The sequence below is a fragment of the Microtus ochrogaster genome, chromosome 7 (genome assembly GCF_000317375.1).
Source record: "Microtus ochrogaster isolate Prairie Vole_2 chromosome 7, MicOch1.0, whole genome shotgun sequence".
Classification (NCBI taxonomy): domain Eukaryota; kingdom Metazoa; phylum Chordata; class Mammalia; order Rodentia; family Cricetidae; genus Microtus; species Microtus ochrogaster.
Genome location: NC_022014.1, coordinates 61144594 through 61160858, shown reverse-complemented (window position 1 = coordinate 61160858; position 16265 = coordinate 61144594). Strand labels below are relative to the sequence as shown.

General features: G+C 41.9%; 1 protein-coding gene and 1 pseudogene across 1 annotated transcript in view; both read left to right on the top strand.

Moving 5' to 3' along the window:
- Positions 1-15153, top strand: part of Usp32 (ubiquitin specific peptidase 32) — a 127109-nt gene extending 111956 nt beyond the window's left edge. The window contains exons 30-34 of the mRNA XM_005350446.2: positions 5410-5601; positions 8778-9066; positions 11012-11436; positions 12247-12339; positions 13089-15153. Of these exons, the coding sequence (XP_005350503.1) occupies positions 5410-5601; positions 8778-9066; positions 11012-11436; positions 12247-12339; positions 13089-13262 (1173 nt within the window). The 3' untranslated portion in view covers positions 13263-15153. The remainder of the gene's footprint in view (positions 1-5409; positions 5602-8777; positions 9067-11011; positions 11437-12246; positions 12340-13088) is intronic.
- Positions 3409-4557, top strand: LOC101992201 (annotated as a pseudogene).
- Positions 15154-16265: the final 1112 nt, after the last annotated feature.

The window sequence follows — 16265 nt, the reverse complement described above, 5'->3', positions numbered from 1 at the left end:
TCCCAGCTGTCTTGGAACTCATTATGTAGATAAGGCTGGCCTTGAACTCACAGATTTATCTTCCTCTGCCAAGTGTTGGGATTGAAGGCCTGTGTCAATATCTTAATGGTTTCCTTTTGTTGAGGATGCAGGGCCCTGAGATGGCTCAGCAGATAAGGACCCTTAGCAGCCAAGTCTGACTGCCACACATATTGTGGCACATGCACACACTACCAAAACATAAACAAATAAAGCAAGGAAATTTGTTTCCAATGAACATGGAATACCAAGCATATGATTCCTCAGTAGTTGTCTACCTTGGTTTGATCTTGTCTGTTTGCTTTGAGACAGGGTCTCTCCTATATTGATCTGAAATTCACCAATTAGACTAGGCTGATTGGCTGTGGAGCTCCAAGGATCTGTCCTCCTGTCTTCCTGGCACCTGAACTTACAGGCGCATGTCACCACACTCAGGTTTTGGTGTTTGTTTTTTAGGAATTGAACTCAAGTTCTCATGTGAACACATGACCATCACTTTACTAACTGAGCCATCTCCCCAACCTGATATAGTTTTTGTTTTGGTTTGTTTTGTTGAGACCTGATCTCACTATGTAGACAATTTGGTCTTAATGTAGTGATCCTCCTACCTCAGTCTCCTGAGTGCTAGGGTTATAGGTATGTATATCCAGCCAACATGTTTCCTCAGCATTTTCAGGGTTCCAGTTTAAAGGGTTCTGAGATAGCTGGTCAGTGGCACATGTCCACAGTACCAACATTCAGGAAGTTAAAACAGGAGCCTCAGGAGTGTGAGATCACCTGACTGAGTGGTCAGTGCCCACCTGAACTACATAGCAAGGCCCTGTCACAAAGAAACAGGTACACTGAGAGAGACTGTTAATACGTTATTATTACCGATTTTGTTTTCAGAGTCAGTGACCCAAACAAAGCTCCCTTTTAGCTAGATTGTGCAGTGAACACCTTTAATCCCAGCTCACTCAGGAGGCAAAGGCAGGCAGACCTCTTAGTTCAAGGCTATACAGGGAAACCCTTTCTCATTAAACAAAACAAAAAAACAATTTCAGCCAAGCGGTGATGGCACACTCCTTTAATCCCAGCACTCAGGAGGCAGAGGTAGGTGAATCTCTGTGACTTTAGGCCAGCCTGGTCTACAAGAGCTAGTTCTAGGACAGGCTCCAAAGCTACAGAGAAACCCTATCTTAAAAAACCAAAACAAAACAAAACAAAACAAAAAAACAAACTTCATTGCCTAATGAACTCCAGTTCTCCAATTTTGATAGTTTATTGGCTCATTTGATGGCCTATGCCTCAGCTACCTTCTCTGTAGGGAAAAGGTCTCACTTGAAAACCTGCAGTAAATGAAATGGGCTAAAATGTGCCAACTCATAATCCAAGCAGTCCAGTGTTCCCAAGAGTTTCAAGAAATGCGGAAATTGCCTCAAGTGACAATAAGCTGTTCACCTGTGGAGGAGGGGTAGTTAATGAGGTAGTGAACACTGGGATCTTTGGCAAGAAGAAGCAAGAATTGTTGCAATTTTAGTCCAGGCTCCATCTGGGAAAAAAATACCATTATTCATATGTGAAGTCTCAGATAGCCTTCATATCATTGATAGCCTCATACACAGTAAAGACAAACAAATCTCAACTCTGCTGTATTGATTGCTTGTTGGGTTATAAACATGAGTATGAGATTAGGGGAGAAAATCTTTCATATTGCTCTCTTGGCCCTTCCCTCTCTCCTTCTTCTCTGTCCTACACACCTTCCCACTCCCTTTATGTTCTCTCTTTTGTTTGTGCTTGGTCTTTTTCTTTATGATGCTAGAGGTTGAAGCTGGAGCCTCAAAACACCCTAGGCAAACACTACTTGCTGGTTTACACTCCCAGCCTTTGCTCTCTATTCTCATACTTAACTCTTTCTTGTCCCAAAGCTTATCATACTGTTTACCTAGATCCCTAAGTTGTTGGGGGTTTTTTTAATGCCCCCCCCCCATACACACAGGGTTTCTCTATTTAACAACCCTGGTTGTCCTGGAAATCACTTTGTAGACCAGGCTAGCTTTTTTTTTTTTTCCTCCGAGACAGGGTTTCTATGTAGCTTTGAAGCCTGTCCTGGAACTGGATTTTTTTTTTTTAAGATTTATTTATTTGTTACGTATACAATATTCTGTCTGCTTGTATGCCTACAGTCAAGGAGAGGGCACCAGATCTCATCATTACAGATGGTTGTGAGCCACCCTGTGGTTGCTGGGAATTGAACTCAGGACCTCTGGAAGAGCAGCCAGTGCTCTTAACCTCTGAGCCATCTCTCCAGCCCTGGATCCCAAAGTTCTTTTAAAGCTTGCTCTTTATTTTGTTGCCATCACAGATAGTACTTCCATCTAACTGAGGCAACTCAGGTAGAGCTGCCTAGCCTGCGTGAAGGATTTTTTTTTTCTTTTGGTTTTTCAAGACAGGGTTTCTCTGTAGCTTTGGAGTCTGTCCTGGAACTAGCTCTGTAGACCAGGTTGGCCTCGAACTCACAGAAATCCGCCTGCCTCTGCCTCCCGAGTGCTGGGATTAAAGACATGTGCCATCATGGCCCGGCTTGCATGAGGGGTTTAATCCATTTTCCTCTCTTATACTGTCCTCCAAAACACAGTCTTGAAACATAATGACAGCTAGTGCTCTGGTAAGTCTGTTATGTATGTTGATATATAAATGAGTTGAATATTAGGGTTTAATGCCTAGTATATTGTTCTCTTTGGAGTGGAGGTGAGACAAGGTTCTCCATGTGGCCCTGGCTGTCCTGGGACCTCAACTCAACCAGACTGGCCAGGCAAGAACTTACAAAAATCTGCCTCCCTTTGACACCCAAGTGCTGAGATTAAAGGTGTGTGCTACCAACCCCCAGCTGTATTGTTTTCTTAGGATGAGCTTTTCTGGGAACTTTTTTCTTTCATCCAGATATTTTCATATTATTTCTCCTAACTCTGTCCCACATGCACCATTCTAATGCTGTCTTTCTGCCTAAAGAACTGACTTACTCCTCTTTTCTTGAAAGCTAGTTCACATTTAAGCTGTCTTAAGGATTCCAAAATTATGAAATAGAAAAGCAATTTAACTCTTGGTTTTTTTGTTTTGTTTTGTCATTTCGAAGGATTCAGAAAAAAAATTTCAAAAGAAACTATGGTCAGGGACTGGCCATGTATTCAGTTGACAGAGTGCTTACCTAGCACACATAGAACCCTGGGTTCCTCCACAGCACAGTGTAAAATCACATGTTATAACTGGGCAATGGTGGCACACGCCTTTAATCTCAGCATCTGGGAGGCAGAGGCAGGTGGAACTCTGTTAGTTTGAGGCCAGCCTGGTCTACAGAGCGAGTTCCAGGACAGCCAGGACTGTGACACAGAGAAACCCTGTCTCAAAAAAAAAAAAAAAAAGTCATGTGTGGTGGCACACACTTGTTTTCTCCAGTATGCCCTACACCTATTCACCTCAGAAAAAGAAGCTACTGCAGACAAAGTAACAGTTACACCAAGTTCAACTTGGTGAGCCCCTGAGTTTTTATTGGGGTTGCTAGCAGAGGTGTGGTGAGAGATTACTTATAGAAACAGGTATCGAATGGCAGTGCATTCTGGGTTGGTACAGCCATGGTGGCTTGTGTCCTTTCCGTCTGTGTCCACCGCCTGCCCTCGGCCTTCACGCCACTGCCCCAGCTTCCTACATGGGCCTTGGCCAGGCCACTCAACACCACTGTCTGCCCTGAGGGTACCCGGAGGAGGTCCGGGACTCTGCAGCCCGCCCTGGCCCTCACGCAGGTGCCTAGAAGGGTCACACACTTGTGCAGCCAGTACAGTGGCACACCCCCTTTGATGTTAGAGGGAATTAAGGACCAAGTGCTGTATGTCTTAAAACTCTATGACAAGATTGACCCAGAAAAGCTCTCAGTAAATTCTCATTTTATGAAGGACCGGGGCTTAGACCAAGTGAAGATTATTATGTCTATGGAAGACGAATTTGGATTTGAAATTCCTGATATAGATGCAGAGAAGTTAATGTGGCCACAAGAAATTGTAGATTACATTGCAGATAAGAAGGATGTATATAAATAAAGTTTCAGAGCCTTCTTCATCAGGAGGACTCCGAGAACACCCGATTGCATCATGGCTGACTGACAGCAGTTCTGTTGGACTTGTATTTAAATTGTCTTGAGTGTTTTACTCTTTAAAAATAAGTCTATTATAAAACTAAAAAAAATAACCAGGTACTGAATTATACAGCTTTATCAGAACTATTATTCAAGAGTGCTGCTCTTTTCCAGAGGACCCACATGATGGCTCCAAAGGATCTTCTGGCTACTGACTATCCACTTTTGACTGGCCAGAGTCTTCTCAGACAAATTTTTATTGGTTATATACAGATTTTGGAGTTGAAGATCTTGCAGGTTTCAGCTTTATTTGAAGTTTACCTCCTGAATCTCATGAACCTGCTGCCCACCTCCTAGAGGGAATATGTGTGAGGATGTTTTGTCTGCATATATGTCTATGTAAACATGTACAATGTCTGCAGAGGCCAGAAGAGGGCATGAGATCCCCTGGATGTGGAATTACAGATAGTTGTTATACATCATGTGGATACTGGAAATTGTATCCAGTTCTTCTGAAACGGGAGCCAGTGCTTTTAATGGCTGAGCTATCTCTTGAGCTCCATGGAAAGAATGTTTCAATTCTGGGGAGATTTCTGTTCAGTTAAAAAGGAGGATCAGGCTGGGCAGTGGTGGCTTGTGCCTTTAATCCCAGTACTTTGGAAGCAGAGGCAGGCCGATCTCTGTGAGTTCAAAGCCAGCCTGGTCTACAAGAGCTAGTTCTAGGACAGGCACCAAAGCTACAAAGAAACCTTATTTCGAAAAAACAAAACAAAAAAGGAGGGCTCAAAAGTTCAAGGTTATTCTCAGTTACACAGTGCTCAAGGCCAGCCTAAACTAAGTGAGACCTATCTCTCTAAAGGAAAAATCTAGTTGTATAAATAGGCATTTAAACTAGGATGATATTGATTGTGTGTGTGTGTGTGTGTGTGTGTGTGTGTGTGTGTGTGTGTGTTGTACTGCTCAAAGACTCTTAGTTTGGGTTGTATTCCCACCCACACATACATACTATATAAGAGCAAGTGAGTGACTGGGAAGACGGTACATACCTAGTGTTTATTTTATTTTATTTTATTTTGGTTTTTTGAGGCAGGGTTTCTATGTGGTTTTGGAGCCTGTCCTGGAACTAGCTCTTATAGACCAGGCTGGTCTCGAACTCACAGAGATCCGCCTGCCTCTGCCTCCCAAGTGCTGGGATTAAAGGCGTGCGCCACCACCGCCCGGCACCTAGTGTTTATTTTAAACGCCCACTGCACAATTCTGGTTCATTCTGTTTCCTCTTTTAGGTTGTAGAGGAGCACGAAAGTGTGGAGCAGAGTCGTCGAGCACAGGCTGAACCCATCAACCTGGACAGCTGTCTCCGTGCCTTCACCAGTGAGGAGGAGCTGGGAGAAAATGAGATGTACTATTGCTCCAAATGTAAAACTCACTGTTTGGCAACTAAGAAGCTGGACCTCTGGAGGCTTCCTCCAATTCTGGTATGTTAATAGCCTTACCTCTATGAGAGGAGTCTAGTGTAAATGAGAGAAGTCATTAAGGGGATTTTGGGGCTGGTTTTGAGTATTATTTACTTCGTAACTGTGTTTAAATCCTTTTTGTACTTGGATGTGGTGGCACACACCTGTAGTTCCAGAATTTAGGAGGCTGAGACAGAATGGTCACCAAAAACTTAAGGACAGCTTAGGTAGCATAGTGAGTTCCAAGCCAACCTAGACTACAAAGTAAGACCTCGAGGTGGTGTATACCTTTAATCCCAACACTCAGGAGGCAGAGGCAGGTGGATCTCTGTGAATTCGAGGCCAGCCTGGTTTACAGAGCAAGTTCCAGGACAGTGAGGACTATTATAAAGAAACGCTCTCTGTCTTGGAAAACCAAAAGAGCAAAGGAGATTGGGAGCTGAAAAGATGGTTCAGTGGGCTTGAGTTAGTGTTCAATTCCAGGGAGATCTAACACCTCTAGCCTCCTCAGATACCTGTACAAACACTTGCTTGTAATCAAAAACAATCTCTTCTTTAAAAAAGAATGGATGGAAGCCGGGCCATGGTTGTGCTCCCAGCACTCGGGAGGCAGAGGCAGGTGAATCCCTGTGAGTTCGAGGCCAGCCTGGTCTACAAGAGCTAGTTCCAAGACAGCCAGGGCTGTTACATAGGGAAACCCTGTCTCCAAAAACAAAAACAAAACAAAACAAAAATAACAATGAATGAATGAAAGAATGAGCTTTTCTGTGTAAGGTTTTTTTGTTGAACAGAGAAATTAATCGTTTTAAAAATATGTGCTAGCCGGGCGGTGGTGGCGCACGCCTTTAATCCCAGCACTCGGGAGGCAGAGACAGGCGGATCTCTGTGAGTTCGAGACCAGCCTGGTCTACAAGAGCTAGTTCCAGGACAGGCTCCAAAGCCACAGAGAAACCCTGTCTCGAAAAACCAAAAAAAAAAAAAAAAAAAAATATGTGCTAGATCCCATAATTGAGCTTAGAGCCTTGAACGAGAAAAAGTGATGTAGGCCAGTAAATGAAGACTGGTGCAACTTGAGAAATACTGTAAATGGGTTGTACCTGGTGAATTGGAATTCCAAAAGAGAATGAAAGTCCTTCTAGCCCCATAAAAGAGGGAGTTTTAGGCTAGCCCATATTTAGGCTGTAGCAGACACCACAGGAGCTTCCATGCCCAGTGAAGAGTTGAGTGGCTGTGCACACTACTGTGTGCTGTGGTGCAAGTATACCAGGGCAAAGAGCTGTGCTCTCTCAGATTTGGTTGACTCTCCTGCCTCTGGTTGCCTATCAGCAGAGTTTATAAAGACATTAATTACGAAAGCATTTTCTCACCAGACATAGAGACCCATGTCTGTAATAATCAGTGCTTGGGAGACTGAAATAGAAGGGTTACCATTTGTTCCAGGCCAGACTGCACACATGGTCACAGCAATATTCCAGTCTTGGTACAAAATGACATCATAAGGTTTCTATTGCTGTGATGAAACACCATGACTTGGGGATGAAAGGGTTTATTTTATTTTATTTTATTTTGCTTATACTTCCATATCACAGTCCATCATCCAGGGAAGTCGGGGCAGGAACTCTTGAGACTAGAAGAATACTGCTTACTAGCTTGCCTATAGCCAGATTTTCTGGCAGTTTTCTCTATTGAGAATGTATCTTCCCAAATGACTCTAATCTTGCATCAAAACTAGCTAGCATAGTGTGGAGGTCAGAAGGGAACTGTGAAGTTGGGTTTCTTTTCACCTTTATTTGAGTTCTAGGGATCACACTGAGATCGTCAGGCCTTATAGTAAGTCCTTTTACCCACCAACATGCCTCTTTATTTTTTGAAAACATAACCTCTCACCAAACATGAACCATTTGGCTAGGCTGACTTGGGTCAGTGAGCCCAGGGATCTGGGTGCTGGGGATCTGAACCTAATCCCTCATTCCTGCATAACACACATTTTAGTGACTAAGCCATCTCCACAACTAAGTGCTGGAATTTTTTTCTTTTGATACAGGGTTTTACTGTGTAGCTCTGGCTAGCCTGAAACTTGCTATATAGACCAGGCTGACCTCAAATTCACAGAGATCTATCTTCTCTGCCTCTGTAGTGCTGGGATCAAAAGTGTGCACCACCACAGCTGGCTCCAGTACTAGAATATTTTTTCTATGTATGGGCGTTGTTGCCAGTTGCATATGTGTCTGCACCACGTGCATCATGTGCATGCAGTGCCCTGAAGCCAGAAGCGGACATTAAATCCTCTGAAAATGGTTTACCAAGGTCAACTACCATGTAGGCACTGGGAACCAATCTGGATCTTCAAGATTTCTCCAGCCCCGAGACTAGGATATTTTAGCAAAACTCTGATTTGTGTCATCATCCTACTACTCTAGAAAAGAAGTAGATTTTTCTTCCCTTGCTTATAGTAGTACACAAGAAATTGATAGCATTTATGAAGCTAACTCCAGAAATGAAACAGAAGGAAAGGAAGAAGCGGGCAGGGGCTGACTTGGGAACCTGGTAGGTAAGCAAGAGGGAATTTTTTTTTTTTTTTTTTTTTTTGGTTTTTCGAGACAGGGTTTCACTGTAACCTGACTCTTGTAGACCAGGCTGACCTCGAACTCACAGAGATCCGCCTGCCTCTGCCTCCTGAGTGCTGGGATTAAAGAGGGAATTTTTTTTAAATATAAGGTGCGATTAACATGCAGTTAAATGCATAGCTTTTTGAATGTCAGGTTTGATGACGTTATCAATTGCATATATGCATATAACCATCCTATAAAACAAGGAATAAAAGCATTTATTTAAAACTTAAATTTGGCCAGGCATAGTGGCACTCACCATAAGTCCCAGCACTTGGCAGGCACAAGCAGGTAGATCTCTGAGTTCAAAGTCAGCCCAGTCTACAGAGTGAGGTCCAAGACAGCCAAGACAACGCAAAGAAACCTGTCTTGGAAAAAAAAAAAAAGAAGAAGAAAGAAAGAGAGAGAGAGAGAGAGAGAGAGAGAGAGAGAGAGAGAGAGAGAGAGAGAAAGAAGAAAATAAGAGAAAAGGAAAAAGAAAGAAAAAAGTATCAAATTTACATTTGAGATTTTATAACAATGAATGTACAAATGTTACATATTCTTCAGAACCCTTAAATACAATTGTTCCTACCTTTTCTTCTTCAGATTATTCACCTTAAACGATTTCAGTTTGTAAATGGACGGTGGATAAAATCACAGAAAATTGTTAAATTTCCTCGTGAAAGTTTTGACCCTAGTGCTTTTTTAGTACCAAGAGACCCAGCTCTTTGCCAGCATAAACCACTCACACCCCAGGGGGATGACATCTCTGAGCTAAGGATTTCAGGAGGAGATGTGAAGAAAATGGATGTCCAGAACTCAGCAGGGGAGGAGGATGTGCTCCTGAGCAAGAGCCCATCTTCACTCAGTGCAAATATCGCCAGTAGCCCCAAAGGTAAGGACTTTCCCTCCCCCGCTCTTCTCCTCTCTCGCTCCCTCCCTCCCCATCTCTTTCTTCCTTGTCATAGTCTTGCTTTGTAGCTTCAGCAGCCTCCATTCTGGAACAGTAATTTGTATTTCAGCTTTGTGACTTTCAGCACAAAATAGCCTCCTTAAATCTAGATTCTCTTTTGTCATTTGTAAAATGGAGAGAATACCAAGTTAGGGTAAGAGGATTTGAAATACCAGCAGTAGTAATATATTGTTAGTGGTTGCATCTACAGTTTAAGCCAGCCTAGGTTACATACATTCTATCTTTAAAAATATAAATAAGAGCCAGCAAAATGGCTCAGTGGATAAAGATACTTAAGTTCAGTCCCTGGTCTCACATGGTAGGAAGGAACTGACCTCCTACAGGTTGTCCTCTGACTACACCATGGTATGCATGCCCACATAGATGTACACATATAAATGTAAATATATATGTATAGGAATAAGTAAATAGCTGTTATTATAGTATTTATGAAATCATAAAAAAGAAATCTGTATGTTTCAGTACGAATGTAATTTTTTTTTTGGGCGAATGTAATTTTTTTAGTAAGTCTGATCTGTAATTATTTGGATCTTGTGGAACCCACAGGTGAAGAACACTATGTATATATAATTCTTTTTACCATGTTCCCACCAACTATAGAGCTAGCCCTGTGTTTGAGCTTTATTTTTGTTCTCTGAAAAATATACAGTTCAGTCAGGGAAAATTTCATGAAGTTAGATTAACCTTTTACCAATGAAATAGATGGTTGAGGCCACGCGTTGGTGGCACATGCCTTTAATCTCAGTACTCAGAAGGCAAGGGCAGGAGAGCTAGGCTCCAAAGTTACAGTGAAAACTTGTCTTGGAAAAAAAAAAAAAAGAAAAGAGACGATTGAGTATTGTGTAGCTTTAATTTCTCAGGATTTTTATATGTCTTCCCCCTTCCTTTTACTAGATATCCCAGGATTTCACACATGCGAAACTGTGCTTTACCACTTATTTTGAGGTAGCATCTTACTAAGTTTCCTATATTGAATTTACTATTGCCCAGACTGGCCTCCTTTCAGTCCTCCTTGTGTCTCTTGAGCAGTTGGAGTTAGAGGCATGTTCCACCAAGCCTAACCCTCAGTTTTCATTTCTAACATGAGAAATACATACAGGTAAAATGTGTCTAAACAGATGTTCTAGAGGTCCTTGGTAATTTGTTTTTCTTTGTTTTGTTTTTGGCTTTTTGAAACAGGATCTTGCTATGATGGCTTTTGTTTTTTTGTTTTTTTAAATATTTTTTATTGTTTATTTACTTTATTTTATGTGCACTGGTGTGAAGGTGTCAGATCCCCTGGAACTGGATCTTCAGACAGTTGTGAGCTGCCATGTGGGTGCTGGAAATTGAACCCGGGTCCTCTGGAAGAGCAGTCAGTGCTCTTAACCGTTGAGCCATCTCTCCAGCCCCCCCAGGCTGGCTTTGAACTCAGAATCCTGTAATCAGATGTTTCTAACTTGCCTGCCAGTTCTCAAATAACCAACTCAGAGGTTGAATATGAATTATAAATGCTCACTCAATAGCTCAGGCTTTTGAGATTCCAGATGTAGTCACATTGACAGCCAAGAATGGCCATCATACGCTATGTAATAAAGTAATAAGGAGTGAGAGTAGGTGGTCAGCATTCCTTTATGTTTTTTTCTTTCTGTCTTTCTTTTTTTTCAAGACAAAGTTTCTATGTGTAGCCTTGGCTATTCTGGAACTCACTCTCTCCAGCAGGCTAGCCTCAAAAACAGAGATCCACCCGCCTCTGCCTTCCAAGTGAGCCCCCACCACTCAGCAGCATTCCTGTCTTTAGTTGGGAAGCTAACGTCAGTTAACATTTGGCTTCGAACTTACTTGTGGCATTTGGACCTAAATATCTTTCTATCTGTCTCTTTCACAGGTTCACCTTCTTCTTCAAGAAAAAGTGGAGCCAGCTGTCCCTCCAGCAAAAACAGCAGCCCTAACAGCAGCCCACGGACTTTGGGGAGGAGCAAAGGGAGGCTTCGTTTGCCTCAAATTGGCAGCAAAAATAAGTTGTCCAGTAGTAAGGAGAATTTAGATGCTAGCAAAGAGAATGGGACTGGGCAGACATGTGAACTGGCTGACACCTTGAGCCGAGGACATATTTTGGGAGGCAGCCAACCTGAGCTGGTCACTCCTCTGGATCATGAGAGCACTTTGGCTAATGGATTCCTTTATGAGCATGAGGCATGTGGCAATGGCTATAGTAATGGTCAGCTTGGAAATCATAGTGAAGAAGACAGCACTGATGACCAAAGAGAAGATACTCATAATAAACCTATTTATAATCTATATGCAATTTCGGTAAGTGACATATGTGGGTCTTAAAAAACAGTCTAAGCTGGGCCTGGTGGTGCATGCTTTTAATCCAGCACTTGAAATGCAGAGGCAGGCAGATTTCTGAGCTCAAGGCTATCCTGGTCTACAGAGCAAGTTCTGGGACATAGCTGGGGCTGCACAGAGCAACCTTGTCTCAGGGGGAAAAAAAAAAGTCTATCTTTTTAGTGGTTTGTTCAGTTGTCCAGTTAACAAAGAAAGCTTGGCCTCCTGGATAGACTCCAAGCTCACAGTATGATTTAGAAGATGGCCATTTAATAAGTATAATCTGATTCAGAGATTCAATTAATGCTATAATAAGTATTCCTAAGGAAATTTTGCTTTCTAAATAACTGATACAGGGCCAAACTTGATGGCAAATGCCTCTAATCTTAGCATTTGAGACCTTGACGCAAGAGTATTTTGAGTTTAAAGTCAACCTAGGATATATAGCAAGACATTGTCTTTATTCTTTTTTGTTATTGTTGTTGTTTTTTCTAGACAGGATTTCTTTGTGCCTGTTATGAAACTCGAACTGGCCTTGAACTCACAGAGATCCAACTGCCTCTTCTGGGATTAAAGCTGTGTGCCACCACTACCCGCCGACACTGTCTTTAAACACACACACATGAAGTGTGTATGTGTGTTAAGATTTTGTCTTTTAATAAAATTAGGTGATTGTACACATATTTTTCCTTACCACCTAAGTGGTCAGTGTTCTCCTGCTAAGATCTTAGCGCTGTGCCCTGGCTAAGTACTATTAATTACTAACATACCACCACTCTCTTCTCTCTTTAGTGCCATTCAGGAATTCTGGGTGGGGGCCATTATGTCACTTATGCCAAAAACCCAAACTGCAAGTGGTACTGTTACAATGACAGCAGCTGTAAGGTAAATATTCTCAATCTTTAAATGACAGAAACAGAACGCCAACAAACTCTGGCAATGCTATTGAAATAATAACCTTTCTGCTGAGTAGGAAATAATGTGTTTGTATGAAGGTCTCTACATAAGTAATGTTCAGTTTTAAGGAAGCAAAGGTATGATGGGAAAACTGGAGAAGAACTGAAAATATGAATAGTGAACAAAGCAAAGGTGCTGGTTAATGAGAAATTCAATCTTTTAGGTTTGAATTGATCATGTCCTGTCTTCTGTGTGTGTGTCTCCATGCCTCACCCACATAGAACATCAAACCCAGCATGGCACACATGTTGGAAAAGGCTTATACTACAGTCCTAAACTCTCCAATGCTGATTTTTTTTTTTTGAGCTATTAGAATTTGATGATGTTTGTCAGATATGGTGGCTACACCTTTGATGGAGGTAGTGGCAGGAGGATCTGCAGATTAAAGTCGTGCTCCTCACAGAAATGAGTTTAAGGCCAGTCTGGGCTGTGTGAGACTGTGTCCCAAAAGAAAACTCTTTCTCACCTACCTAATAAATTATTGTTATTATTGTTGTTGTTGTTATTTGATGAGGGTCAGGGTATTCATTTGCCTGTGGTTAGAATATTCTCCAAAACAGATACTGAAAATATAAGACTCACTTTCAGTATAGGTGTAACATAGTTGATTCAAGCAATCAGAGTTAGTGAGAGTTGTTCTTCCTGTTAAAGAATTAAGGCTTTTCTTATCCTTTTAGGAACTTCACCCTGATGAAATTGACACCGACTCTGCCTACATTCTTTTCTATGAGCAGCAGGGGATAGACTGTGCACAATTTCTGCCAAAGATAGATGGCAAAAAGATGGCAGACACAAGCAGCATGGATGAAGACTTTGAATCCGATTACAAGAAGTACTGTGTGTTACAGTAAAGCGGCTGCTCTGGCCGCTAGGTGGGCTGCTGGAAGGGAGGTGATGCCTTGTAGGTAACATTTGGCAGAATCGTCACTGAAAAGCAGGCTAAGTGTAGTTATTTTATCCTGTGACCTGAAGCACAAAATAAAAAGTCCTAATTAAAATAGCAGTCAACTTTAAGAATAGTACTAATTTTGTTTGAAGTCTCTCACAAGCTGTCCAGTGGAGGACTTTCAGGCAGATCTCACCATTGGCCTGTAAACAAGAAGGTTTGGCACCAATCACCTGGGACCAATTAAGAATTTAATGTGCTTGTCCAGATAATGAACAAACTTGTAGTGAGTATGGAGTTTTCCAATAATCATAACAGGATTCTAAGGATTTCCTTAGAATCAAAGTAAAAAAAACAAAAGTTGAAATGTTGTCTGGGGACGACATGATATGCTACCTCCTTTTTCCTGAAGTTTCATTCCATTGTATTGACAAATGGAGAAAGCCAGGTCATGCAGGAGTGCAGATGACTCTCAGAGTGCAGACACAGGTTCTTCCTTTTTTGAACCATTTCCCTGTTCTTTCTGTGTCTTTTTCTTTGCTCTTTGTTGTTGTCAAGTTTATGTTTGGAACAGTGACTGTGGCAGAAGTTGTGGAGGTTGGTCTGAACCCACGCATCCCTGAGACCATGTGCCTTCCACCCAGTCTCAGTGCAGAGGCCCCAGGAGAGGTCCAGCCCAGGTGGCCCTTCTCTTCTGCCAAGGCTTCTTTAGGGTACTAGAGGAGTCCCCACAGGCGCACTGCTGGGTGTGGCTGCTGCCAGGGTTTGCATCATAGTCCCATGCATATGTTGCACAAAGTGTTTCTAGGAAGGTATGCAAAAGCCAGCCGTGTTTCCTGTTAGTGGTGGGTATTTTTTCTTTGTTTCTCATTTTGCACTTTATAAGAGAGAACACATGCAAACAAATTGTGCTTGTACTTTAATGGCTCTAAGGGCTATTAACTCCATCAGTGTGTAAAATTTAAAAACAAAAATATATCCAGCATTGATAGTTTGTAAGTATTGTACAAAGAAACTGCTGGGTTTAGGAAGCAAACTCTAGTTGTTTTCATTTCTGCCCCTCAGCTTTTTTTTTTTCTTTACTCACTTTTTCCCTAATTATTCAAAACTGGAACAAAAGTATAAATGTCATTTTTCTAGCGTCATTTTTCTGTATTGTGTTTTAGTTTGTAGTTCAAGGAAATTCTCATCTTATTTTTGGTCTTTTAAAAATTTTGAGACCCTGGAAGCTGATTCTCATTGTTGTCAGATCCTATTCCCCTCCCTTCCTCGTAGTGCAGTTAGTGTCCTGACAGCTGAGCCCAGTGCTGAGACTGGTTTCAGTGCCCTGGGAAAGCTGTCGCAAGCAGCTGCCGAGGCTGACGTCCTTTCAGAAGGATGTACGGAAGAGGAAGTAATGGCCTGGAAGGAATATTGTAATGAAGTCACACAAAGTACATACTTCATAGATTCAAAGTTTTCATATATGAGATTGTCCACTCCTACCTGGACAAGTCCCATGAAAAAGTAGAAGATTTTCAATAATTTCTTTACAGATATTTTAGTTGATCAGGTAGCACAATCTACTAATGTTGTTTGATCTGTGTTTGTTATATTGGTTGTAATTAATTTTTTAAACTCGAGAACTAGCAGAAAATTTATTAAATTAACTATTAGCTACATTTACCTTGTAAATTTCTGTATAAAACTTGTTGACAATGCACTGACTTTAGGAAGATGTTGATGTACATAGAGTGTAAATAAGATAGTGTTGATGTACTGAATATGAACTGTATAAAAAAGTATTGGTCGTTGTATATGGTGTGTACCTGTTTATCTGTAACTATTACCCAAACAAATTAAATACTGAAGATGTCCACATGTCGTTTTTCCTTGTACAAGTAAACACAAAGAGCCTGTTTCTTCAGCCTGTCTGTGATCCTCTTTAATTCTTCTGGGTGCATAATACCAATTCCACTTACAAAGAAGATGTTCCACCTTAGAGGGGGTGGAAACTGATGAGGTAGAAGGAGGCACTTGAACTGATTAGGTGAATTTTACTTAGATATGGCTCACATTCACAGGTAAAGAGCTGGTATGAGCTGAAAGTTCGTGAGAGGAGCCCTGTGGTAGTTTTCATATAACACACTGAAATGGCTCTAGTTGTGGGGACAAAGAGTAGGGCCTATTAGGGATATCCTGGGCTGTCTTTTTTCTTCATAAGATTTATTATCGACACTGGCGAGATGGCTCAGAGGTTAAGAGCACCCGGTGCTCTTCCAGAAGTCCTGCTTTCAATTCCCACCAACCACATGTTGGCTCATAACAATCTGATGAGATCTGGTGCCCTCTTCTGTCACATAGGGATACATGCAGGCAGAATATTTTATATATAATAAATAAATCTTTTTTAAAAATTATTTTATCACCAGGCAGTGGTAACACACACCTTTAATCCCAGCACTCAGGAGACAGAGTCAGGTGGATCTCTGTGAGTTTGAGGCCAGCCTGGTCTACAGAGGGAATCCCAGGACAACCAGGACTGTTGTACAAAGAAAGCCTGTCTCAAAAAGCTTAAAAGTCATTTTTGCTTTTATCTCTGTGTCTGTCCGTAATGTCTAATTGTCCAAGGAGCCAGAAAAGGTTGTTGACTTCCCTGGAGCTGGAGTTGAAGAGCCCATGGCAGAAATGCTGGAAACCAAGCCCCAGATCCCCTGAAAGAAGTGCTTTTAACCACTGAGTCTTCATGCCAGCCGCATAAGATTTATGTTTAATTATATGTGTGTGAGTATGCACATGCTTGAGTACAGGTGCCCATGGAGTCTAGAAGAGGGCATTGGATTCCCTGAAGCTGGAGTTGCCTGATATGGGTACTGAGAACCAGATGTCAGTCCTCTGCAAGACCCTCAAGGATGCTTAACCACTGAACCATCTCTGCAGCTGTGCCTCTTGTCTTCCTGAGAGCTCTCCAAGGATGCCATCGGCACTG